General features: G+C 43.7%; 2 protein-coding genes across 2 annotated transcripts in view; one reads left to right on the top strand and one right to left on the bottom strand.

The window, feature by feature from the left end:
• Positions 1 to 12441, top strand: part of REPS1 (RALBP1 associated Eps domain containing 1) — an 89848-nt gene extending 77407 nt beyond the window's left edge. The window contains exons 11-20 of the mRNA XM_045294589.1: positions 843 to 930; positions 1501 to 1602; positions 4541 to 4613; positions 5873 to 5991; positions 6748 to 6812; positions 8160 to 8354; positions 9157 to 9252; positions 10696 to 10844; positions 11516 to 11621; positions 12175 to 12441. Of these exons, the coding sequence (XP_045150524.1) occupies positions 843 to 930; positions 1501 to 1602; positions 4541 to 4613; positions 5873 to 5991; positions 6748 to 6812; positions 8160 to 8354; positions 9157 to 9252; positions 10696 to 10844; positions 11516 to 11621; positions 12175 to 12243 (1062 nt within the window). The 3' untranslated portion in view covers positions 12244 to 12441. The remainder of the gene's footprint in view (positions 1 to 842; positions 931 to 1500; positions 1603 to 4540; positions 4614 to 5872; positions 5992 to 6747; positions 6813 to 8159; positions 8355 to 9156; positions 9253 to 10695; positions 10845 to 11515; positions 11622 to 12174) is intronic.
• Positions 12442 to 13676: 1235 nt separating this feature from the next.
• ECT2L (epithelial cell transforming 2 like) overlaps positions 13677 to 26024 on the bottom strand; it is a 79329-nt gene continuing 66981 nt past the window's right edge. Inside the window, exons 16-21 of the mRNA XM_045294591.1 lie at positions 25830 to 25903; positions 25587 to 25743; positions 24868 to 24933; positions 23312 to 23400; positions 18207 to 18379; positions 13677 to 14262 (exon numbers count right to left, since the gene is read on the bottom strand). Of these exons, the coding sequence (XP_045150526.1) occupies positions 14135 to 14262; positions 18207 to 18379; positions 23312 to 23400; positions 24868 to 24933; positions 25587 to 25743; positions 25830 to 25903 (687 nt within the window). The 3' untranslated portion in view covers positions 13677 to 14134. The remainder of the gene's footprint in view (positions 14263 to 18206; positions 18380 to 23311; positions 23401 to 24867; positions 24934 to 25586; positions 25744 to 25829; positions 25904 to 26024) is intronic.

The following is a 26024-nucleotide window of genomic DNA, read 5'->3' on the forward strand; positions in this document are numbered from 1 at the left end:
ACTACACCTGACACTAGGCGTTTGTAAAGCTGCAGTCTTTGCTTATTAGAAGAATGATGAAGTGGTAACTGGGAAGCCAGTTTCTTTTTAAAAGTGGATTCCTCTGTAGAAGTTTTATGTAAATTTTGAGATCATCGGTTTAAATAGTGGAACTAATCTATAAAATGCATGCATCTTGCTGAAGAGTGCAATATAACAGGCATCTCATTCATTTTGTGTTATATTTGAAAAAATGTCAAATTTTCATGAACAAGAAAGAGCAGGTTGGTGATGAAAATGAGCCCTGGTGGAGCAGTGTTTACATGTTGACCTGTGATCTGAATGGTTGGCAGTTTGAAACCACCAGCAGCTCCGCTAGACAAAGATGGGCTTTCTACTCCTGTATATATTTACAGTTTCGGAAACCCACAGGCGGGGGGTGGGGGGGTGGGGGGTGGACATGACTCAGCATTGACTCAATGGTAGTGAGTTGAGTTACTTAACCATTGGATCCCCAATGGTTCACTCTAATCTCAAAGGTTCATGTGTACAGAATTTCATCAGACCAATTCACGCTTTGCTTTTGAATATTGTCATGAACTGTATTTTTATATGACTGTTTTGTTCATGTGAATTTTAGCTACTCAACATTTTTAAGTATTGTTAGAAAATAAGATTGTTAGATATATACATACCAATATAGATATTCTAGGAATTTTTTCTCTAAAAAAGTATTGCCCGCCTTAAGTGTGAATAACAAAATCTATCCACCACTTCTGAAAGTATTACTAGTTGTTATTGTTCGGTGCTGTTGGTGTGGTAATTGTAACACCGACTCTGCATTTCCTCCTGCTTGTCTTTAGGACACGGCAATTGTTCACCCGGTCCCCATCCGAATGACTCCAAGCCGAATCCACATGCAGGAAATGGAACTGAAAAGAGCAGTCAGCGGTAAGGGAGCTGTAACTAGACACCCCAAGAAATTATTCTGCCAGAGTTCACGTCTCTTTCTTAATTGCTTGTTTTTAGCTTAGTCGTTCACACAATTGTCCATATTTATATGTCACCATTATAAATTTGCAGTTAAAGTATGTTCAGACTCCCCGCGAAGATGTGGATGCTCAGTCTTGCCTGTGAAACTGTGTTTTGCTTTGAACTTGTAGAAGTTTTCCCTTGTTTCACAGTGACTAGTAAAGGTCTTTCAAAAGTAGAGTCACTTTCTGTATACCGTCAGCATGACAGATTGCCCATTTTATACTACATCTCTGTAGTTAACAAAGTGTAAACTTGAAAGTTGGTCTTTTTATTATCATATTTGTGTTAACAGCAGGAATCAAATTTCAAAAAAATAGGCATATAGCTTTTTAATTAAAATTTTTATTTTGTTTCCTATCCCCTATATCCATCCACTTGCTGCTTCTTGGGGCTGTCTACATGACGCCTGAACGTGTGCTCTGAGGTTCATGTCCCTGTTGGTTCACATCTGTATCTTGTACTTTTCATATGTTAAATCTCTTCTAGATCATAATAACCCCACCAGTCCATTGCTTGTGAAACCACCTGACCTTTCAGAAGAAAATAAGATGAATTCATCAGTGAAATTTGCTTCTGGAAATACTGTAGGTACGTGCATATTATCATTGCTTCTTCTAAAGTCTCAGTCTGGTTTTAGACCCTGCTGCCTAATTCAAGCGTATAGCTATTGAATACTAGTTTTAGGGAATACAACAGACAAGCGTCCACCCCTTTAGCCACCGTTTCCCCACTGACCCCCTCCATAACCTGCTTCATGGCCACCCTCCTTTTGTTGCCCTCTCGTTCATTGTCGCCAACTGTGACTCATTGGTCTTTCCCACTGGCCTCTTGTTTCTCTCTCACAGGAAAATTACACAACATGTACTTCCAATGTGTGTTTAGATGCCATGTGTCCAGATCTGAAAGCAGAGAGAAATTTACTCTCATTAAGTTTCTGTTCTCAGGGATAAAGTAGGAAAAGAGCAGGAATAAAAGTAATTCACATGTTCAGAAAGTAATTTATACTGTGAACAAAAATAAAGAGCAAAGAAGTCCCGCTTTGAAAGACTAAAGACAGCCTTACCAAAGATGAAGAGTAAGCTGTGCTGTGGTGAGGGGCTGCTGTGCGCCTGTCTGAAGGAGGGACCAAGAGCACAGGAACATTCAGGGGAAGCCCTTCTGGGAATGGGACGCCAAGCCCAAGAACAGAAGTAGTGGGCCTGTGTGTGTGGGCAGGGGCAGCAGGGCGTGAATGGGGGCAGTGGCAGGATGCCACCTTACTGAGGTTTGAATGGAGGAGTGATGTGGTCTGATCTTCCATTTTAGCAGGATCATTCTGGCTGTGGATTAATAATAGGCTGGGAGGAGGCAAGCACTGAATCAGAGCGAGACCACTGGGAGACTGTTGTAATAATCCAGGCAGGAGAGCAAATGGTTTAATGTGATCATAATGGGAGTTCTGAGAACTAGTCGGGTTCTGACCTTCGTCCGTAGAAAAAGAGCACATGCTTTACTGCCCTGTGTGACCCAGGATGCAGGGAAGACAGAGGAGCCAGGGCCTCAGTCACTGTCAGAGGAGCAGGTTTGTGTGAGAAGGAGTTCCATTTGGGACATGTTAAGGGAACTTGGTTTTAGCATCAGTCTTGTATCGACAATGGTCAAGGCAAAGGAAAGAAGTAAGTCTTGAAGTGAAATAAGCCCGATGAGAAGTCCCTCCCACTTATAAAACCCTTCAAGATCTACAGTTGTAGTCCTTCGGTGTGCCACCTAACGTGTCTATCATAAATGTCTTTATTCTGCCGAAACCTGTACTCATTTTGCAGGGGGCTCTGCGCCTACCTAAGTCTTTGAGGAAATGAGAAGGATGTTTCCTCAGCAAAAAAAAAAATCTGGACTCGGCTGCACTCACAAATTGTGTGATTCCCTCAGGGTGAGGATTCCTGGCTTACACAGGGCGCACCATGCCCATCCTTTCATTGTCCACATTTATAACTTCAATTCGGTGTCTTTTATTTTAAATTTTCTGCTTCTTTTGAGATGACTTTCGATCCTTATTTTACATTTAACTGTAGAAATGCAATAATGACAATTACCATATAAACTTGTGTATAAGCCGAGTTTGTCAGCATGTTTTTAATACAGTTTTTGTGGTACAATTAGGTGCCTCAGCTGATATTTGGGTCGGCTTATACTGGATTATGTATGATAGAAAATAATTCACATTTCTTGTGTAAATGCAGTACACACAAATGCACATACCCATGACCGACACTGTGTATCAGCTTCTTTCCTCTTCTTTGAGCATATGTAACAGGTCTGTTTCTCTCGACTGAGATTTTAACAGCGAACCATTTTTCCGATCTTGTGTCAAACTTCCTATGTCGCTCAATATAAATTTTTCCGACTACAAAGTATTCTGACTGCATTGTGTTTGCTGTCTAGTGTGTTTTGCTGACTATGCAGTGATTTATTTGATTAGTACTTAACTTTTCCCCCCTAATTAACACTGGAAGCAAAGAGACTTTGTTTTCTTTTTAAAATCATTTTATTGGGGGCTCGTACAACTCTTATCATAATCCATACATACATCATTATGTCAAAAACATTTGTACATCTGCTGCCCTCATCATTCCCAAAACATTCTCCTTCTACCTGAACCCGTGGTATCAGCTCCTCATTTTTCCCCTCCCTCCCGTCCCCCTCTCTCAGAAACCCATGATTATTTCTAAATTATTATCATTTTGTCATGTCTCACACTGTCCGCCGTCTCCCTTCACCCACTTTTCTGTTGTCCGGATATGTAAGGTCTAATTGGGATCATGGTAGTGGGTGGGTGGGGGGGGGGGGGAGCATTAAAGAACTAGAGGGAAATTGTGTGTTTTATCATTGCTATACTGCACCCTGACTGGCTTATTTTCTCCCCGCGACCCTTCTGTAAGGGGATGTCCAGTTGCCTGCAGATGAGCTTTGGGTCCCCACTCCTCACTCCCCCTCATTCACAATGATATGATTTTTTGTTCTTTGATGCCTGATACCTGATCCCATTGACACTTCATGATCACACAGGCTGGTGTGCTTCTTCCACGTGGGCTTTGTTGCTTCTCAGCTAGATGGCTGCTTGTTTATCTTCAAGCCTTTAAGACCCCAGACACTATATCTTTTGATAGTTGTGCACCATCACCTTTCTTCACCACATTTGCTTATGCACCCGCTTTTGTCTTCAGCGATCATGTCAGGAAGGTGAGCATCACAGAATGCCAGGTCAATAGAACAAAGTGTTCTTGCATTGAGGGAATACTTGAGTAGATGTCTAATGTCCATCTGTTACCTTAATACTAACCGTATAACTATATGCACATAGATCTATTTTCCCATAATCATATATAAATATATTTACATATGTACATGCCTGTATTAGACAAAGAGACTTTTCAAACAACTTTTCGATTTTTCTGTTTTAAAGCAGAATATCAGTTGGTATTTGTCTGTTACAGTGTACAAACTGAAGAAATGATGATTACTAAGTAGGATCAATTCCCTTTCTCAGCAGATGGTTACAGTAGTTCAGACTCTTTTACGTCTGACCCAGAGCAGATTGGAAACAATGTAACTCGTCAAAGGTCAGTATATATTTGTGTCAATAAAAGCATGGTAAAGGATCTAGTTACATTTTTATGTTTAAACTTAGTTAGAACAAAGATCATTCCCCCCCCTCCACTTTTTAAAGGCTGTTTTATTGATTTCTTAGAAAGTTTGTGATTCTGATTCTTTTCATCACTAATAGAAAACCAAAAAAAATATTTTAAAAAACAGTAAGACCAGAAACAAAAACCTTTGTGTTGCTCATGGTTGTTTTGTGGGAAGTTTAAAAAGAGCTGGTGATTTCTTGGCAGTATATGTTTGTCATAGTACTTCTTGCAGCTAATCAGCTTGCGTGTTGGAAGTAGTAAATCAATGCACACATTCCCATAAGTGCCGGAAGGAATTCTGTGTGACCACGCGTCCAGCCCAAAGGATGCTTTCACATACAGCTTCTCAAGCACAGATTAAAATAGGTGATAGGTGGGGCAGAAGGTGGCGCAGAAGACCAGGGTCTGTCTCCCCCTCTGCCACATGCTTGGAGGCTCTAGACAAAGACTATTAATAGGTGCTTCCAAGAGCTTTTCTTCCACTTTCAGCCATCTTGGATTTGATATTCTGATGGTTTTTCGCACTGGATGCAGAGGTCAGCTCACCAGGTCACTGGAGGGGAAGGTCCATGGCCTCTATCCAGACCAGAAACAGGCCTCATAGCCTGTGAGTCTAGGATAACATGGGTACAGTCATCTTGTAGAGTGAGCTGCCTTCTGGTGACAAAAGGAATGCGGGCTTCAAGTTATTGAGCCAGTTCTATCTCAGCTTAAAATAGCTCCAAACGTCATGCTAAAAGCTACTCATCCATAACAGTGCCTCTGTTTTTAACATACCTCTGCCTTTGATGCCTCACTCAATTAATATTACCTTGAATGGAATGAGAGTGGGAAAAAGCTTTAGCCTAGATTTGTAATCTGTCATGAAGTCTTATTGATAAGTTCAATTTCCTTGGCATTATTGTGTAACATTTTTGTGGAGTGCTTCAAGTTTTTTGTGAAACTAAGACAACGGAATTTTTCTGTGGACTTTTTGAAGCCACTCATAAAGTTTTGTCCAAAAAAAATAATGTTTGCACCCTAAATAGCCACCTAAGAGCACATCATACAGAATGCTATCTTTAATCGTTGGAATCCTTGTATACTTGGGAAACTATCCCTGCTTATAAGATCTTTGCTGTTTCTCCGAGTGCTTGAAAAAGGCCCCGTGATCAGTCGCGTGCTCAGTGGTAAGGGAGTCCCTTTTTCAGGTCTCATTCTGGACCGTCGCCTGATAACACTGCACCGCCACCTCCCCCGCCACGGCCACAGCCCTCGCATTCTAGATCCTCATCGTTAGATATGAACCGGACCTTTGCCGTCACCACAGGTAGGGCCCAGACAACCATAATGTGCACTGTCATTTCATTGGAAGGGTCATGCAACAGACAGTTTTCTCCTCTTAATATGTTTTCTTTTTATATATTTACCTGAAGAAAAATTCTGGATGAAAAAATATTAAATGAGAGTTTTATTTTTCGTAATGGCTCAAATGGCAACCTACAAGATGCCCTAGAAAGCTTACAAGCCAAATGATGTGCACATCCTGGGGCGGGCCTGATGCTCATGCGGGTCTTTGACATGGCTGCGAGGAGAGGGGAGGGCCCACTGACGTCTCTGGCTTCGGTTTCTGTAGAACTAGTGGCAGCATTGTGGATCCAATTGAAACGTTAGGGCAGAGGGTGGTGATGTTTTGTTTGACTCATTTTGAGTGGAAGTCACAGGTTGCTGGATGGTCCTTCACGTTGTATGGTTAGAGCAAAGGGAAAGTTTGGAAGCCCCCATGTGTGGTGGCTGAAGAGTAGTCAGACCATGGAAAGAAAGCCGGGAGTAGCGGATAAAGGGTGCCACATGCAGTAGAAGAAACCAGAGAAATGAAGTCTGAGGAAAGTCCAGGAAATTGCCCCTTAGATTGAATATACACAATTTTCCAAGATAATACGTGCCTTCCGAGTACTTACCAAACCTTCTTACAGATCTTTACAGGGTGGGGACAGTCACTTAGCCTGATGCTTTTATGATCAAAGAGATGAAGTAGTCCCTGTCTATAAATTAAGTAAGCATATTGATGGTTTTGTTCCTGCAGGACAACAGCAGGCTGCAGTTGTCGCCCACCCACCTGCAGTGCCTCCCAGACCGCAGCCCTCCCAGGTAACGGCCTGCCCTTCCAGTGCCCCAGATGCCGCCAGGTAGAGCCCTCACCATCTGCTAGGCATCTGATTCTTTGCTAGGATTGTTTTGACATTAGGACCCCACCCGTACTGCCACCCAGAAGGTTTGACCCGTAGCGGCCCGGAGGACAGAGTGGAACTGCTCCTTGGGGCTTCCGAGCAGAAGTCTCACCGTTCTCCGCCAGAGTGGCCAGTGGGTCAGAACCCCTCACTTTGCAGTTAGCAGTCCAAAGGCTTACGTCTCTGTGCCAGTGGTCAGTCTTCATGAGCATTTAATTCTGTGAAGCTCACTCGTATTTTCACAGTAGAACTTGAATAGTGATCTGGGTAGTTATTGTTTCAAAGACGTGTAAGCATGAACAGAACCCTCATGTCTCAGCAATGGAGACTTTATTGGAAAGAGCAGTGAGCAGGGCGGGTGAGCTGCACCAGTAAGTGACCTCGCCACTTCCTCTGGGTTTGTCACCACATCTCTGACAGAAGTGTCCTGTGATAAAGTGCCTGTAAAAATACTTGTTTCTAGAATTAGGCTCTGGAGCCCAGTGGGTTGATCACATGACTTAAGAAGCTGTCTCGTGGGGAGGGCAGAGCTCTGAACAATAATTACAGTGCAGTATAAGTATTTATAACATGCTTTTTTGGGCTTCTTTCACTGGCTGGTAGAGTCAGCTATCACCTTGAGGAGGTGAAAGTTAGATTTGAGCACACTCTTGCCACATAACTCGGTGTTTGTAGAGAGTGGTCATTGCAGATGGAGGGAATGTCATTGGCCCAGGCATGGATCTGAGCCGCAGTGCCTGGTGCAAAGCCGGCACGCAGGAGTGGATGTCTAGAACGCAGGTTGTTGGATTGGTGGGGTGCAGGAGGGGCTGCATTGAGGGGAAGGGTGTCCCAAATGTTGGGAGAACGGATGGAGGACAGTGGTTTTCACACTTTGAAAATCCTGCTTCTAAGAAACTTATGAAAACATCTTCTAAAGTAATCTTCATGAAGAACAAACTATTAGGCAGCCCAATGAAAGGGGAGGGGGTAAAATAGAGCCACTTTAATTTATGCACACACAGAATCACAGGGAGAGGGCCAAGCCCTCCCCTCTCCTCTGATGGACTGCATTTGCCAGCACAAATTTGAACAAGTCAATTGATGCCTTGGCTTCTCATGTGCATCTTTAAGGTAAAAGTTACTGCAGCACACCTCCCTGAATTTGCCATCAATAAAGCCAGCCACTTTAAAATTTTATTTCCCAAAAAAGGAAGGAAAGAAAAAGACTGCTCTGTGGCCAGGGTCTGTCAGTGACGTGCTGTCCCCCTTCTACTCTGTTTCCCAGGCGCCGGGGCCCGTCGTGCATCGCCCAGTGGATACTGAGGGGCTCACAGCTCACACTAGCACTTCACCTCAGCAGATACCTGAGCAACCAAATTTTGCAGATTTCAGCCAGTTTGAAGTATTTGCTGCGTCAAGTGTAAATGAAGAACAAGACGATGAAGCTGAGAAGCATCCAGAGGCCTTGCCGGTCAGTCCTGTAGGTCTATCTGCTGCTTGGTGGGGAAGCTCTCTTCCCTGCCGCTCTCTCTCTAGAAGCCTGCCTGCAGACAAAAGAACCCAAAGGGGCAGTGTGTGTGTGTGTGTGTGTGTGTGTGTGAGAGAGAGAGAGCACAACCACCTAGCTGAGCTGCTGCTGCTTGGGGCCTCTCATCTGCACGCGGAGTCGCGCGGGCCTGTGGTTTGATGAGGGCTTTCTTGTGGCAGCAGCTTCTGAATGTATGAGAGCCCGTCATCTTAGCTCAGCAGACTGCCACCATGTAATCTTTGTGATCATGTTCACATGAAAAGCCCCACCACTAGGCACAAAGTGGGGTTGGATATAAACTCGACCGTCGTTTGGCTGCTATCATTTAGATAGCGCTTTCTTGTCAACAGTTTTCCACAAGCCACTCCTTCAAACCGATAGTTTTCTGCCTGGCTTTTCTTGTGCCAGTTGGGGAATGGGCTGCACCCTTCTGGAAGGTGGGGGTGGCCCGGCTTGTGGGGGGATGGTACACAGCTGTGCCTAGAGCACTAGTGCCCACTCTCCTGGTGTCATGCATCCCTCCCCTCCTCGACACTTGGAGGTTTGTCCTCCGCCTGACCTCTTCCCCTCCGAGGTCCAGCACCTCCCGCTTCAGGAGCGGAACGCGGCCAGTCCCCTGCTCTGCCTGCACGCTTGCTTTCTTCGTGCCAGAACGAATATCGCCTTAGTGTTCGACTCTCTAATTTGTTACTTATTAAATACTTATGCATGACGTATTACTCGTAGATAATAACAGACATCTTTTCGTCTCTAGGTTGAAAAGTCTACTGATCCTGCAGGTGCTCTTCGAGGTGCCAAAACAGAGAGTAAGACTGAAGAAAAGACGGCTGCTAGTGCCCCCGCCAGTGCGGTACGCACAAAGCCCCCGACCCCCATCACTTTGTACATGTAAAGTGTTAGCGATGTGGACCTGGTGAAATAACTTGAAATCATAAGACAAAAATCTTAGAGTTAACTAGAGATGATCTAAGTCATGCCCTTTCCTTTAACGTATATTGCCTAGTCAAAAACCAGACCTATCAATTTAAAAATTCCGGGAGTTGTTCCATCATTGTTTAGCTACATTTTCTCAAAATGGTTGTGCTTATTGTATTCTTTCTAGTATGTAAAATAGGGCTTTCTTGTGGGTCAAATTCCACTTTTCATTCAATTTTTTAAGGCTTCAGAGAATTTTAATAATATAATAATGAATAAATGGTGTAGAATCTCTGTAAGAGACAGACTGTGTTGTTTTGGGGGTTTTTTTGCCACTGAGTCTGTCTTGACTGCTGGTGACCCTGTGTGTGTCAGAAGTTTCATTCCTTCTTGAGTGTAACAGGGAACATACTCAGCCTTGTAGTTTGCTGGTCTGTTCTTGCTCTCTGTTCACTGTTCTCGGGAGTCATTTCTTTCCTATAATTTTTACTAAAACTTCTAAACATACAGAAAAAATAGAAAACTTTTTACATTGTACATCGATAGAGCCACTTGACTATACCTTTAATACTTTACTGCACTTACTTTAAAGCATTATTTCTCCATCTCTACATCATGTGTCAGTCCTCTTTATTAACACATCCCAAGGTAAATGTGCAACGACTGTACCTCTAAGGGAACAAACGCTCGATAGTTCTTGTTTTGTTTTCGGGTAAGTATCAAAATAGCATGTGTTACTGAAAAGTATTTAAATTCTACTTTCTGGATATTTAAAATTTTGTTTACTGCCTTAGTATTAATACACAGTAATGAAATTTACAATAGCACTTAACTAAAGAGATGACATGATGCTTTTGAGGGAAAGGCTAGTTGTCTAACAAAACAGTTGTTTCTAAGAATTGGAAATTGTATCTTTCTGGTGATTGGTTTTTTGTTTGGTTTTTGGTTTCTTAAAGAAAGAGTTGCCTAGATTTCCACTCCTAATAAGTGGATTTCATTCATTCACATGATATATGCTAGGAGACTTTGATGATACGGATGCATCATTGTGCGGCTCCTTCTGTGTACGTAGTGGTCCGGATGTCTACATGGAGCCTGCACTGCGTGTAGAGTCAAACTGGGCTCGTTGCGCTCTCAAGGCAGGTGCGCACTCGGCGCACCTGCTACTCTTCCACAAGTAGCTGGTCGGTTCACTCCTGATTGTGAGTGTGACGTCAGCAAGGACGACTCTTTCTCTGGAGTTGGCTAGTGCCTATATGTGCACTGTTCCTGGGTAGGACATCCTCAGAGAGCAAGGAGCTAGCTGGTGCTGTTAAGTGTTGGTTTCGTGGCAGTCTTCAAGAAGGGCTCATGATGAATGGCGTTTCTTGTCGTTTAGAGCAAAGGCACAACACCTCTTGCTCCACCACCTAAACCTGTCCGAAGAAGATTAAAATCCGAAGATGAGTTAAGGCCAGACGTCGATGAACATACTCCGAAGACAGGTGTCCTAGCTGCTGCTCTTGCCTCCCAGCCTGCTATCCCGAGGTAACCAGCATACCCCTGGACATGCTTCAGCACTTCAGAGCAAAGGCACCATGAGGGAGGTTGTGAAACTAAGAAGTGAGGCTCAGACTGGCGTTTCAGTTGAGAAAGAGCTTCGGCTATCCGTTCTTCCTTGAGACACTCTTGTGTATGGAAGGGATGGTTTTCCAGTGTTATTTTCTGTTCCCATTCCTCTTCCACTTCTGGTCGCAAGCCCCGAAGCCCCTTTTAAAACACCCTCCCTGTGGTGGTTCTAGGCCAGGAATCAGCCGACTAGAGCTCATAGGCCAGATCGGCCCATGGCCTGGCTTTTGCCCATGAATTAAGAATAGTTTTCACAGTTTCTAAAAGAAGTAAGAAAGCGAAGAACAAGGAAAACAAAAAATAGAGAAGATAAGGCCCACGGAGCCTAAAATATTTACTGCCTGGGAAGTGCGCCACTGCATGCTCTGGGCTGTCTCTAGTGTAAACTCTGGTTCTATAAAAGACTGGTTAAAACAGTAGTAAATGTAAGTTTCTGCAGCTTGGATATATTGGATGAGTTATGCAAATGAAGGAGAAAGAGGGCTTCCTGTGTTTTCCATATTTAGGAGTAGATCTGAAAAGAGTGGAGAGGATGTAAGGATAAATAACGAAGCTTTTTATTTTGTTTTCTGCCCCCTTTATCTTCTCAGATCTGTGGGAAAAGATAAAAAGGCCATTCAGGCCTCAATCAGGCGAAATAAGGAAACCAACACAGTTTTGGCCAGATTGAATAGTGAATTGCAGCAGCAATTAAAGGTAAGGCAAGTTCTACATCTTTGGGAAGCTGAAGGGGAGCTTACAGGTGATCAAACAAGCCTTACGCCTATGTGAAAGGTTCCACAGTGAGAGAGATGTGCATCTAAATTTTTAAAGAGGCTTTTAATCTTGTAGTATAAAAGCAACTCTTCATACTAAGCCCTGGTAGCACTGCCTGATCACCGGCGACACTGGAAGGTGCACATGTCAAGCACTCCCTCCCAAGCCAAAGGCTGGGGTTTGAGCCACCGAGAGGCCTCGCATCCAGGAAGGCTGGGGGCACTGGTGTCCCGAGCATGCGGGAAGACACAGGGTGGGTTGCGAGGAGTCCGTCGGAATCGACTGCAGGGCAATGGGCAGTTTCGCTTAACTTTTATCTCCATCCTGTTCCTCTGCTCTTGTATACTTCCTTTCTCAAACCAGTCATCGGTTTGAAAACATGGACAGCTGTCCCCTGCCAAATCTTGCTTAAATTTGTTGCAGCAGAGCTTTCGGTAATGGCCCTGGGTTTTGTATACTGTGTCCCCTGACTTGCCCTTTGTGTCTGTTGCAGGATGTTCTTGAGGAGAGAATTTCCCTGGAAGTTCAACTGGAACAGCTCCGACCATTCTCTCACCTATAAGCCAATCGCCATGAACTGTGAACATCCCCATTTTTAAGCGGTTTTGAGTTCAAAGCCAATTTGGAGACCCAGACGTTCAGCTCACTGCTTAACTCAAACTTAAATTTGTGATGCTGTTTTGCCCTTCTATGTTCACCATTGTATTTAAGTATCTTTTATTTTTTAATTTCAACAATAAAAAGGTCAGGATGACTTTTTCAGGAGGGTACCTTGCGTTTGTTCTCCACCCCACCCATCAGCACCACCTTGCTGATCTAGTGCAGGGGTCACCCTGCACACAAATCTCGGTCAGAGGAAAACTACTAAAGGAACTGTTCATGTGCCTTGTCAGGCTCAAAGTTTTACATGAGGTGTCTATATTGCTTTTCTAAGAAAACCTTCAAAACGGGGTTCCTGATGAACTTCTGAATTGAAAGAATCATTCTGGAGAAGGCATTCTTCTGCCTCTAGCTAACTACTAAGAAAGACTGCTCAATTCTGCTGGGGTCACTTTGGGATTTTTTCAGTGGATTAGATTCCAGCTTTCCCTTCTGAGCACTTAGCAGTTTCACTACGGTCTCACAAGTGTTGCCGTGAGGTTGGGATTCAGCAGCAGTCATGAAATCAGAAGACAGGCGAAGGGAGTGTGAGCCGACACCACTGGCTGATCCACATCTCTGAATGACAGGCTCATGCCCCTCAGTCTTCCTAGAGATTAGGCTCAAGAAAAATAGTTTAACATGTAGGGCATTCTTGACCCAGGGAATAAATGGGAAAATGTCCCGATTTCTAGTGGCCCGTCAGCTGTCTTGTCACCCAGGCTTTTCCTGGAGAAGGAATGAAGCATGTCCGTTCGGGATGATGTGCTGGCTTAGGACCCGTGTGTGACAAGCTACAGACATCTGAATCCAAGCATCGCTAGGAGTGGAAACTGACTCCGTGGCGGGTTGTGTTTTGAGTTTGGTTTAATAGGACACAGTCCCTTTAGCGGCTTATGCTGTCTATGGGAGCACAGGTATTAAACTGCAAGGGGAGATTTTAACAGAATCACTAGCAATTGGGTGATTTCTTTTTTTACCCCAATAAAATAGCATAATATTTAAAATTTTTAACATCTTTGAACAAGGATATGGATATTTAAAAATTAAAATGAATTTGTATTTTCTTAGTTGAAAACAAATGTTTAGATAACCTAGGTTCACAATCCTAGATTGTACCAGTACCTTCTGTTACCTTAAACAAGAATATGAGGCAAAGTGGAAACTAACTGATTCAAGCTATCCTGAGTAATAAAGACATTTTCCCCCTCTTTTAAGAACATAGAAGGTTTAAGAACTCAATTTTCCAACAAATGCTCTAAAATTACAGAAAGCTTTTTCATACTTCATGTGGTATGAAGTATATTAGTGGTATATTTTTAATGTTCTCTAAAAGTACATTCATAACCAAGGATATGTATCATTGAGATTTTGAGTAAATTGACATATTTCTTGAGAATACTGTTTTACATCAATAATTATTTAATGACAATGTTGATCACCCAAAACAAGACTTTTCTCTAGACTTGTCATTTAAGAAACACTTTTTCTTCCGATTTTGTTTTTCATGAGATCATAGAACAAAACTGTAAACATGTAACATGCTTGCTCTATCTTAGGCTTTGTCCAATCACTCTAAATATTACCCATAAAATAACCTCCAAGGAAACGATGCGCAGGTTGTTTATATTGTTCCTTCACATAATCAGTCACCGGACAAGTAAAATTGAAAATGGGAAGGCGCCTTGTTGCCCATCCTAGTTCCCCCTCCTGTGGTCCATGACAGATCCGTGCTCTGCCTTTGAGTGGATCTTCCAGTACAGAGAAAATCACGTCTATCTTTGCATGGGGAATCGGCACCCCCAAGACCAGTCTCACTTCTCCATACTACTTCTGATTGCACTCTGCAGTGCTGACAACCACTGGAATTTCTCATCCTCCACCTCTGTAGCACAGAGCCATTCCTCCTTTGGACCTTGAAGGATAAATGCATTCTTGACATCTGTAAAACATTTAAGATCCATTAACCTGTCTATGGAACAATCAAAAAAGGAAACTTTTTTTTTAAGAGGAAACGTAAAGTTCTTGAAAATATTAAGAATCTACCAAGTCATCTAAGAATTTTTTTTTAACAATAGGAACTCAAAACTTACAAAACCAGTTTGGAAAATACTGTATATGCTCGTGTATAAGCCGAGTTTTTCAGCACATTTTTAATGCCGTTTTTTGTGGTAAAATTAGGTGCCTCCGCTGATATTAGCGTCAGCTTATACTCAAGTATATACGGTAACTTCAAAAAATGATGAATCATTCAAATATACAATGATTTAAAATAATCCTGTCTTGATATTACAAATTGTACTGAGCAGTCATGTGTACAACTAAATGGTAGATGGTATAACGTCATTTTCGTCTGCAGAACTGGAATTAGTAAATACGAGCAGTATTTATTAGACACGATGTTAAGAGCTGGGCTGATCCGTAAAATGGCCGAGGACAGAGGTAAGCCAGCGCTTTGACCAGTGCCTATTGTCTATGAAGCTAGATAGCAATATGTAACAACAGTGGTTTGACAGGTCTACGTCGAGTCTAGGGGCATATGACAAGAGGAAGTTGAAGGCAGCACCCTTTCCACCGGCATTTGCCTTCCAGGTGGTTAATACTAAGTCCTTGCATTTCCGGTTTTTTCCCCCTGGGCTTAGATTTTAAATGGGACTAAAGCTAGTAGGAAGCAGCCCTTTAAAAAAAATTATTTCCTGTTCTAAGATCCAAATTCCCATATTTGCCTTCAGTCGTGACTTTCTATGGAGACAAACCACAGGCGTGAGGGATCACACTCAGATTGTTGGTCAGATTGTAAGCATGAGAAATAGCGTACAAGAATAACCAAAGAAAGGCACAATTGCATTTAGAAAGGATTTCTGGTTGTAACAGGTAAATTATACTTAAATGATCAATGAAATGTTTGAGTTACTAACCATCCTTTTGCAGATCTGTTGATTTCTCTGTAGTTGTCAGGTACCTTCGGGTTGGCTCTCACCCATAGCTATTCTATATGTACCCAACGGAGCAAACACTACATAGTGCTGCTCCATCCGCACAATGGTTCCTATGCCTGAGCCCACTGCTGCAGCCACTGTGTCACTCCATCTCAGAGAGGGCCTTATTCTCCACCCTCCACCAAACGTGGCGTCCTCAAGGGACTGGTCTGACAGCTTGGTCAAAGTCTGTCAGATGAAGTCCTCCCATCCTTCCCTCTAAAGAGCACTCTGGCCTTCCTTCTTCTATTCAGTACAAAGCAGGTTGTCCTTTTAGCAGTCCTGGGTACGGTTCACCATTATTCTCCCGCACCACAATTCAAATGCATCAATTCTTCTACAGTCTTCCTTATTCAGTGTCCACTTTCCTTATTCAGTGTCCAACTTTCACATGGAGAAGACCATGGCTTGGGTCAGGCACACCTTAGTCCTCAAAGAAGCATCCTTGCTCTTCAATACTCTTGCAGCGTATTTACCTAATGCAACACATCTTTTGATCTCTTGACTGCTTCTTGATTGTAGATGCAAGTAAGACAACATCCTTGACAACCTCAACCTTTTCTCCATTTGTCGTGATATTAGCTATTGATCCAGCTGTGAGGATTTTGGTCTTCCTTATATTGAGTTGTAATTCATACATCAGGCTACAACCCTTGATCTTCATCGAGCAAGGGCTTCAAGATCTCACTTTCCAGCAAACAAGGTTGTGTCATCTTCCTATAGCAGGCTGTTAATAAGCCTTCCTCCAATGCTGACGCCACATTCTTATAATCCAGATTCTCTGATGATTTGCTCAGCACACAGATACAACCCTGACACACACCTTTTCTGATTTTAAACCAGGAGGTATTCCTTTGTTCTCTTCACACAACTTCCTCTTGATGCATGTACCAGTTTTGAAAGAGCTCAAATAAGTATTCTGGAATTCCCGTTTTTCTCACGGCCACCCATGGTTTATTATGGGCCACACAGTTGAATGCCTTTGCATAATCAATGAATGCTCTGAGCTAAGATACGCCTGACAGCAGCAGTGAAATTCCTTGTGCCACATTCTCTTCTGAACCCGGCTGAACTGGCAGTTCCCTGTCAGTGTGCTGCTGCACCCGCTGCTGGGTGATCTTAAGCAAAATAGTACTTGTGTGCACTCTCAACGACACTGTGCTATAGTTTGAGCATTCTGTTGGGTCACCTTTCTTTGGAATGGGCCCAAATAATGTATCTCTTCCAGTCAGTTGGCCAAACAGCTGGGTTTTTGTTTTTCAAATTTCCTGGCACAGACAGTTGAGTGCTTCCCGTGCATCTTCAGCTGTGGGAAACATTTCAGTGGGTATTCCGTCATTTCCTGAAGCCTTGTTTTTGGCTAATGAAGTCAGTGCCCTTTCAACTTCTGCCTTCAGCACCATTGGTTCTCGTCCACATGCCGCTTCCTGGAATGGTGGAATGTCAACTAGTTTTCAATTGTTTTGGTACAGTGACTGTATTCTTTCCACCGTTGGCTAATGCTTCCTGCATCTAATATTTTGCCTACAGAATATCAAAATTGTAATTCAAGGCTCGAGTTTTTTCTTGCATTGTTTCAGTTTCACATGTGCTGAGCGTGTTCTTCCCTTTTGACAGACCGCTTCTCTGTCAGCTTGTCATTAAGTGGTGGCTTGCGTGTTGCTGTGATGATAGAAGCTATGTCATGTGATTCACATGCCAGCAGGGTCACCCACAGTGAGCAGGTTTCAGCAGCGCTTCCTGACCAAGAACAGACAGCAAAGAGGACTTGGCTCCCCACTTCACGGAAGGAGTTGCTGCAAACCTATGCATTGCTCTGTAGAGAAACTCCTCATTGAAATCCGAGTTTAAAGAGGAAAAAGGATAGTCAACTGCTTAGTAACCACTTGTAGAATGAGAAAAAAAAGATAAATAAAAGTCTGAAGGAGTGCTTCAAGACAAATGCCCAGAGGCCATATAATATTAGCACTCCACTCCTTTCGGACCACACGAGGCTGGTTGCCAGGTGAAGAATGAGATCTGTTCCAGGTGTGAATTGAAGTCGAATTTGTCAAGAAGAGCGGGTTTTAGGGTTCTTATTTGGCCAGCTTTGCAAGAAGCAGCCCTGGTGGCCTAGTGGTTATTACTGCAAGATCCACTGTTGAAATCCACAAGCCACTCCCAAGAAGAAAGGCAGGGCTTTCCATTCTCAGAAAGGGCTACAGTTCATCCACTGGGGCAGTTCTACTGTGCCTCGGCTCGCTAGGACCCCGGTGAGTTCAGTGAAGAATCGGCCCCGGCAGAGCCCTCCCACTGACTTAAAAGCTGCATGTGTGCGAAGGAGCCTGATGGTGAGGAAGACGGGGTTGAAAGTAGGAGCTGGGCCAATGATTTCAAAGTGACGGGACATTTACATAGCATTGCAGGGCAAATATGAGTTGTCTTTAAGTCGAATGGTTCATAACTCAGGGACTGACTATACTTCAAAGAACCCATGATGCAGAGTTGTCTCTACCTTTGTCATGTTCAAAGTTACTTCCCATGTGTGTAGGGCGTGTGTCTGATGATACTAGTAATCCTTTGTCAGAAGTAGTTGAAAGTTCACATTGTTTAATCATAGTATTTTGAAGAGATGCCTGGTGGCTCTGGTGTCAGGCCTGGGTGCTAGATGTTAGGCTACTAACAGCAAAAGACTGAGGTTCAAACCCACCTGCCACCCCGTGGGAGAAAGATGAGACCATCGGCTCCCATAAAGATTTAGTTTGGAAATCCTATATAGGTCACTATGAGTTGGAATCAGCTCAATGGCAATGGGTGTTTGGGAATATTCTGGAAAGTTTTTGCAAAGTACAGTCTTTTTCTACTTTAATGAGTTTCAGGTAATAAAGACCTCTAAAGGTATTTCTCTTAGAAGGAAAATAATACATACATTTGGAATCTGGGATATCTTCCACAAGTAACTTATGCAGGGCTACTGCTGCGATGAACTGGTAGGTATTTTTTGAGGTCCTGTCAAATGGAATATGAGATGTTCCCCGCCGGGAAACCATCAGCGCGTCATTGAAGAGGAAAAGGCCGAGGTCACGGACATGTTCATATAGCCTGTGTGGAAATGGAGTGGGGGACTGGTAATAGCATACATAGGTGCTTTGCTACATGATTAAGTATCTTAATACTCGCTTTCCCCCACCAGAGACCTGTTGAATGGCTCCCTAGCTTTTCTTCCAATGTGAATTGTTCCTCCTCTGTCTCTCAGACTTATCTTGAGGACCATCAATGTACTTGATGGAGTGGTTTGAACTTGTCTGTTGGCCAAGCATTTCCTAATCCCACCATTTGACGTTTCACTTGTTCTTTTATTGCTACTATGAACTGTGCTGAGGAACCCTGGTGGTGTAGTGGTTATGCATTAGGGTACTCACTGCAAGGGCAGCAGTTCAAAACCACCAGCCAATCCTTGGAGAACTAGAAGGGGCTTTCTACTCCCATAGATGGATACAGTCTCAGAAACCCACAGGGGCAGTTAGTTCTACCCTGTTCTATAGGGTCACGATGAGCCGGCATTGACTCTATAGCAGGGAGTTGTGGTTAATGAATAGTGCTGCTGTAAACTGATTCTTTTCATATAAATTCCCATGGCACCCGTATTTCGATTGGGGTACACAAAAGGACAAATATAATTTTTATCAAGGGATTCCAGTTGGCTTTCCATAACCCTTGCTGTAATGCCCATTTAAATAATGTGCCTCACATGAGAATGTCGTTGAGTGCTACAGACGACAGATGTGGAAGTACACCTGGCTAGCCCAGATTTTGTTTAAACATGTTCTGATTGAGTAGAGCTGGGATTGTCTGACAGTCTGCCTGTCTTAAGCACCCAGGTGGTGCCCGTCCTGTTGATCTGTAGCCCCCACTTTCACGAGCAAGTCATTGATTAGTTAAAGCTATGCCTAGCAACTAGGAAAGGACGGGATCAGCGAATTCACCTCTAGGTTCGACTATCGGTGAGTTTTTGGCTATTCCTGTGGCAGCCGTGTGGACACGTGGAAAAGCAGTGTTCAACCACGGCAGCCACCCATCAAACATTCCCTTCCTTTGTTTCAGCCTCTGTGCCACTGTGATTTGGGCTGAAAGGAAAGGGGTGCTTCACATGGACTGATAGTTTAATGTCCTGAAGGAAACTGTCTGGATCAAGCTAATAGGTAATTTTCAAAATAATGGCGTGGACACAACTAAGGATGAAAGAACCACAAGGAAAAACCAAAATCACCGGTTTCAAGGCGATTTCCCTCCCAGTGACCCGACAGCACAGGGTAGAACTGGGTTTCCAAAACGCTAACTCTTCACGGGAGTACAGGTTCTCATCTTGCTCCTATGGAGGGAGCAGCTGGTCATTTTGAACTACTGACCTTGTGGTTAGCAGCCCAACTGGTAACAGCCACACCACCAGGATGCAAAAGAACGAGAAAGGTGGGCAGCGTAGGCTGATGAGTGGCGTGCTGTAGGTGGCAAATGCCCTGCTTGAAACAAACAAACAAACAAACAAACAAAACACAGCCATCTTCCTGCCTTTGGGGAGAGTGAAGGAGACAATGCTTTTACCTAATTACTGATAACAATTAGTTGATACTCCAGTTTTCTTTTAAAAAAATGTTTAAGAGATCCCCTTGCAGAGGGGTCTCGGGGAGGAGATGAGCCAGTCAGGGTGCGATGTAATAATGATGAGAAATACAGCCTTCCTCTAGTTCCTAAGGGTTTCCTCCCCGCTCCCACTACCATGACTGAATTCTATCTTGCAGGACTGGCTAGACCGGAGGAGGTACACTGGTACAGATAGGAACTGAAAATACAGGGAATCCAGGACGGATGAGCCCTATAGGACCAGTGGTGTGAGTGGCGAAACAGGGAGGGTAAAGGGAGAATGGGTAGGAAAGAGGGAACCGATTACATGGAACTGTGTGTGACCTCCTCCCTGGGGGACAGACAGCCAAAAAGTGGATGAAGGGAGACGTCGGACAGGGCAAGATATGACAAGATACCCATTTATAAACTATCAAGGGCTCATGCGGGAGTGGGGAGCGGGGAGGGAGGGGAAAAATGAGGACCTAATGTCGGGGGTTTAAGTGGAGAGAAAATGTTTTGAGAAACGATGTACAAATGCGCTTTACACAATTGATGTGTGTATGGATTGGGATAACAGTTGTATGAGCCCCTAATAAAATGTTAAAAAATAAAATTTAAAAAAAAACACAAAAAAAAAATTGAGAAAAAAAAAATGTTTAAGGCTGTAATAAAACCTTCATGTTTTATCTGAAATGCCTAAGTATGTGCCTAGAGGGTACTTTTGAGAGTGGTCCTTAAAGAATTTGCTTTGATAAATAATTATTTGGTTGCTTTTTCCCTGTGGAAGGGACAGCATTGCTGAAAGAGCATTCAGGTTGTGTGACCCACTGGGACGGGGTGGGCGTGGGGGTGGGGGTTGGCCCCGGGAAGGGAAGACATGCATGTAGTGCTGTGGACATGAATGAGGGCAGGATAAACACACAGAGAGGCTTTTATTAGTCTAATCTGACTGAGATAAATACACAGGAGCGGGCTTCACAGAGTTAGTGGGAAAATCTCATTAGCCTGTCTTTCCATTTTTACACGAGTTTTTTTAAGCCCTCTCATGTAGGTAAATATGTATGTATACCTATATAAATTTTTATCAAGAAAGTTCAGTAAGCCACCCAACTTTCTCCAAAGACAAAAAGCGTCAGAAACTTAAAAGAACAGTTCTTCTAACTATGCAAAAGCCAATGACTTCACCTATGGTGGCGATCTAAGGCACTTATAGTTGTCTCTTCCATACAAGCCATACAAAGTGGGACTTGGATAGGGCTTCTGCTTATTTACAAAACATGCACAATGTGCCAAGGACTCCCATAGAAAGAAAATGTTCTAGAAATGTTGATGGCAACATATTTACAAGTGTGCTTAATATAATTGAATGATGGCTTTTTTATAAGATTTGTAAGAGCCCCCCAATAAAATGATTAATATATATATGTGTGCACATTGGCTCAGCAATGCGTAACAGATCTAGTTTAAATGTTTACCTGCCTTCTAGAAGCACTTTCTGTTTAACTACTGCATTACAAAATATAACTGACTATGCACGTGGACTGCACCAGAGGAAATACACAGGAATCAAAACTCACTTATGGAAAGAAACGAAGGAAAACCTGAACATCACCTGTCAGAACAAAGCCATGAGCCAATTGTCACAACTGTATCCTTTCACTACACCTATGCAATCAATACCCTGAGCAAATAATCTGAGAAATGGCACTATCGGAAGAATAATGAGGAAGATTTGTTAACAACCTGCACTAACCAAACAGTAGGACTTTGCTTGCTGACAGGGAATAAGACTTGAAGCACTTTACTGAGGAAGACCAAGACTGCAGCCTCACGGATGACACGCCTCCACATGAAAGCCCCCAGACGGGGACCAATGGCAACATCCTGACTGATGGAGAGATGATGGAGAGGTAAAGGGTTTCAGTTTACTTGGGTTCACAATCAATACCCATAGAAGCAGCTGAAACAAGCATATTGCACTGGGGAAATGTACTGCAAAGCATCTATTTAAAATGTTCGAAAACCAAGATGTTCCTTTGAGGCTGAAGGTGCACCTGACCCAAGCTGCAGGACTTTCATTTGTCTCCTATACATGTGACAGCTGGACAATGAGCAAAGAAAATCAAAGATGAATTACTGTCTTTGAATCATGATGTTTGCAAAATCTATTGAATACACAATGGGCTGTCAGAAGAACAAACACAGCTGTCTTGGAAGAAGTACAGCCAGGATGTATTCCTTAGAGGTAAAAACGGCAAGACTGTCCCGTGTACTTTCGAACATGCTGTCAGTAAGAGTCAGCGCTTGGAGAAAGACATGTATGCTTGGTAAGGTGGAGGGTCGGCAAAGAAACAAAAAGGAAGGTCATCGGTTAAGTGCACTGCCGTGGTGGCTGCAACAGGGGCGATGATTGTGAGGATGGAGCGGGACCAGCCCGTGTTCCCTTCCACTATCCATAGGGCTGCCCTACGCCGGGACCAGCCTCACGGCACCCAACTACAACAGCGCGCAGAGGGGGCACAGTTACGGAGGCTGGCTGGCCCCTCCAAACCACATGCAGGATGGGTTGCCTGGGTCAAAAGACCAGAGTCTCGGGTATAATACAGTGCATAAAGATAATGTTTGATATCCAGGTTAGTGAGTAGTATCTGTGATCATAGAAGCCGGCAAGAAGTACAACTATCAGTCTCTTCTCATCTGGAGCAAAAACGCATGAAAGAACTCATAAGCTGAAGTAGCAAGTCCCCAGGACTAACGGCCCACACGAACCACAGCCTCTTCTAACCTGAGAACAGAACTCAATGAGTCCCCGCAACCACTGTGGATGATTCTATTCTGACCAGGGACAGACAAGAAGCTGACAGACAGAATGGGAGGGAAATGTAGGAGACAATTCCCATTCCTGTCAAAGGTGAGACCTAATAGAGAGACAGAGGGACCTCTGAGACTATTGCCCCACGACTCGGAACTGAAGCTATTTCTGAAGATTGCCTTTCATCCAAACAAAAGATGGACTTTAACAACCAAAAAGCACTATCTACCCATGAGGACTGTGCCCCCCCCCCCAACAATCAACTATATGAAACCAAATCGTCAACATGTACCCCAAAGATGGGAAGGCGAGGGATGGGAGGCTTTTCCCTCATTAAGAATTGACCCGCCTTCAGAATCTCGGCTTCTGTGGAAACGATTTCTTTTCTCCCGTTTGAGCCAGGAGTCACTTGGAATGAGAATAAGGCAATGAAGAGTTTTCCTCTGGCTTCCAAGTATGGGTATGTGTGGGTGTGGGTGTGTGCAATTTTCAGTCCAATACAGACATGACATTATACCGGGTCCAACCATACAAGATTAATTAAACATAGTCACCTGCCCTTAAGGAGTTCACAACCTGGGAGAGTTGTTGATTTTTACCTTAAAGAGAAAATGACTTCCTCATCCAAGCAGTGAAGTTGAGCTACATCTTGAACCCTAATCAGATATCTGTTTACTTCAGATAGAGTCTATGAAATCAAAAACAAAATGAGAAACATATCATTTTTTAAAAATTAAAGGCCCCAGTAATACAGAACCATTTAATATCCCATTATATGGAATGGTTGACTAGGGCTCAGCTATATTCTGGAAAAGTGATCTTTGCAGTGTTTCTTTCTTCAGAAAGATTAAAGAACCACCATGAACATGTTGCCTGATTTTTAAAACTACGAAAATTCTTATTTTTTTAATAAGTTAATTCCTAAGGGCAATTCTGCTGCAAAAAGATTTCTTTCAAGTGTTAAAAAGCAAAAAAAGTCACTTTAGGGACTCAGGTTCCCCTGACCCAAGCCATGGTATGTCCACGTGTCCGTATGATGTAAAAGGGGGACGGTGACCAAGGACCACAAGAGAACGGAGGCAGCTGAATCTGCTGCTGGTGACGCACATGGACCAAAATGCGAATGCTCTTTCCTTACCAAATCCTGACAAAACTCCATTTTGCTTCTAAAGTTGACCAAGTAGAAATATCAAGTGACATTTTCATTCCACATAATTCACATACTGAGCTTTCCCTGTGTGCCAGACACTGTGTTAGCTGTAAGCATAGACGAGGAAAGTGTAGCCCGCACCTGGTGGAGCGCCTAGTCTTGTGAACAAAGGATTGCAATAAAACGCGCGAGTGGAATGCCCAGGATGCTGAAAGAGTTCCTAGAAAGGAGCAACTCACAGCTGGAGATTTTGGAAGAATGAAAAAGATGATCACTGAAGTGGGTTTTTCAAGGAGGGAAAGCAGCTTACTGCCCGGAGTAGGAAGGGAAGGTGATCTGAGAAAAGACGGAGCTGGAACAAAGCACTGAGGTGTGCGGAGAGGCTCACATTGGAGCACGGTGAGCAGGTCTGGGCGGGGGTCAGAGAGCAGGCTTCATAGGCAGGGCGGGGCCAGATGGTGTTCTGTTGGTAACAGACAGCCACATTATTATTATTATTATTTCTAAAGATGTCTTCGGTGTGCGAAATCCTGCACCAGGTACTATGTACAAGGAGACAGCAAACAAGTAGATGACAAAGCTCTCAAAGGGGAGCCTGAGCCTAGTCAACCCACGTAAGGAGTTGGCAGTAGCCATAGCTCATGGTGACCGCATGTGTATCAGAATAGAACTGTGCTCCGTCGGGTTTTCTATGGCAGTTTTATCAGCACCAGATCACCAGGACTTTCTTCCTAGGTGCCTCTGAGTGGACTCAAACTGCCAACCTTTCAGTTAGCAACCTAGTGCATGAACTGTGTAGACCACCCAGAGACTCCGAGCAAAGGGCTAAATCAGCAGAAAAGTGATAGGATGCGATAGAGCCCACCTTCCCACAGAGCACCCTGCAGATAACAGGTACCTGGCAGCACCTGCCTCGCAGCAGGCAATGAACAAATGTCAGCTGAATCTGTATCTGAATGTCCCCTTTCACCACTGACTCGTGAGAGAGTACATTGGCATACGTACAGGGCACCCCCAGATGAGTCTCTGTAAGTCTGACAGCTGGTCTCTCCTACTGATCCTTTGCTTCACCTAGAAAATGAAGGGAGACAATTAAATTGGGAACATTTCACATGGGGAAGAAAGAGATGAACACATTTCATGGTTCTTTACGCACGGCTTGGTCCTAAACTATAAAAATCTCAATTTTCGATATCCAGCATTTTGAACGAAGGAGGTGAGTGGCCAGACTGTACCAAACAAGCATGTTCTGGGCATAATGTGGTTTCGGTGTACAATCAGTCCAAGCTCCCAGACATGAGTACATTACAAGGGCTATATTTTCAGGTTGAATGTACATGTACTGAATTCTTTGTAGGAGAGCGACTATAATCAGTGTACTTAGTAAGGCAGGAAAACTAATAACACATTAAAAATTATTTTCAGAATCAAGGGATTTGACTTTCCCTCCCCCACCTTGGTTATCCAGAAAGATCCATTCTAATACCCCTAATTCAAGCTTTCACATATATAGAGATTTTATATAGCTCTCTTTCAAGTATTCTGCCTCACATTGGTTGGCTTAGAGTAAACGCCATTAGTGCTCAAAACCACGGAGTGCAAAGTCAGCTTTAGCGTGAAGAGGTTGAACGAGTACTTGCAGAGCAGGACCAGGAGAGGGGACCTTTAGGCAGGACTGCCCTGGACAGCCACCGGGAGAGGGACACAGGTTCTCATCAACTGACCTGTTCCAAGTACCCTTTGTGCTGTTTGATTCGGTCAATGGCAGTGGTCAAATCTTCCCGGTCAACATGTTCGGCGGGCGTGTGAAGCCTCAGAGCATAGAGAAGATTCATGTATTCTCCAAGTCTCCGGGAGGGGTGCAGAAGCAGCTCTGGCAGACTGTACAAAGCACACAGTAGGGCAAAGAGAAGGTCAAACATGCCCCGTCTCTGGGGCACCCTGCCCTGCCCACCATCAGATCTCACCTCTGCATTTGGGTCACAATGGTCTTATCATGCCTCTTTAGGAAAGCGCGGAAGGCTGGTATCATTTCTCTGCACTAAAAGGTGGACATAGTGGACATATTGTCAAAATTTTACCCTATGAGACCGCTGTAAAGTCCAATGATCACTCTATGAGACCACTGTAAAGTCCAACGACTGCTCTATGAGACCACTGTA

This window comes from Echinops telfairi, unplaced genomic scaffold (assembly GCF_000313985.2).
Source record: "Echinops telfairi isolate 266 unplaced genomic scaffold, ASM31398v2 ScPeMD7_3533;HRSCAF=4204_0, whole genome shotgun sequence".
Taxonomy (NCBI): domain Eukaryota; kingdom Metazoa; phylum Chordata; class Mammalia; order Afrosoricida; family Tenrecidae; genus Echinops; species Echinops telfairi.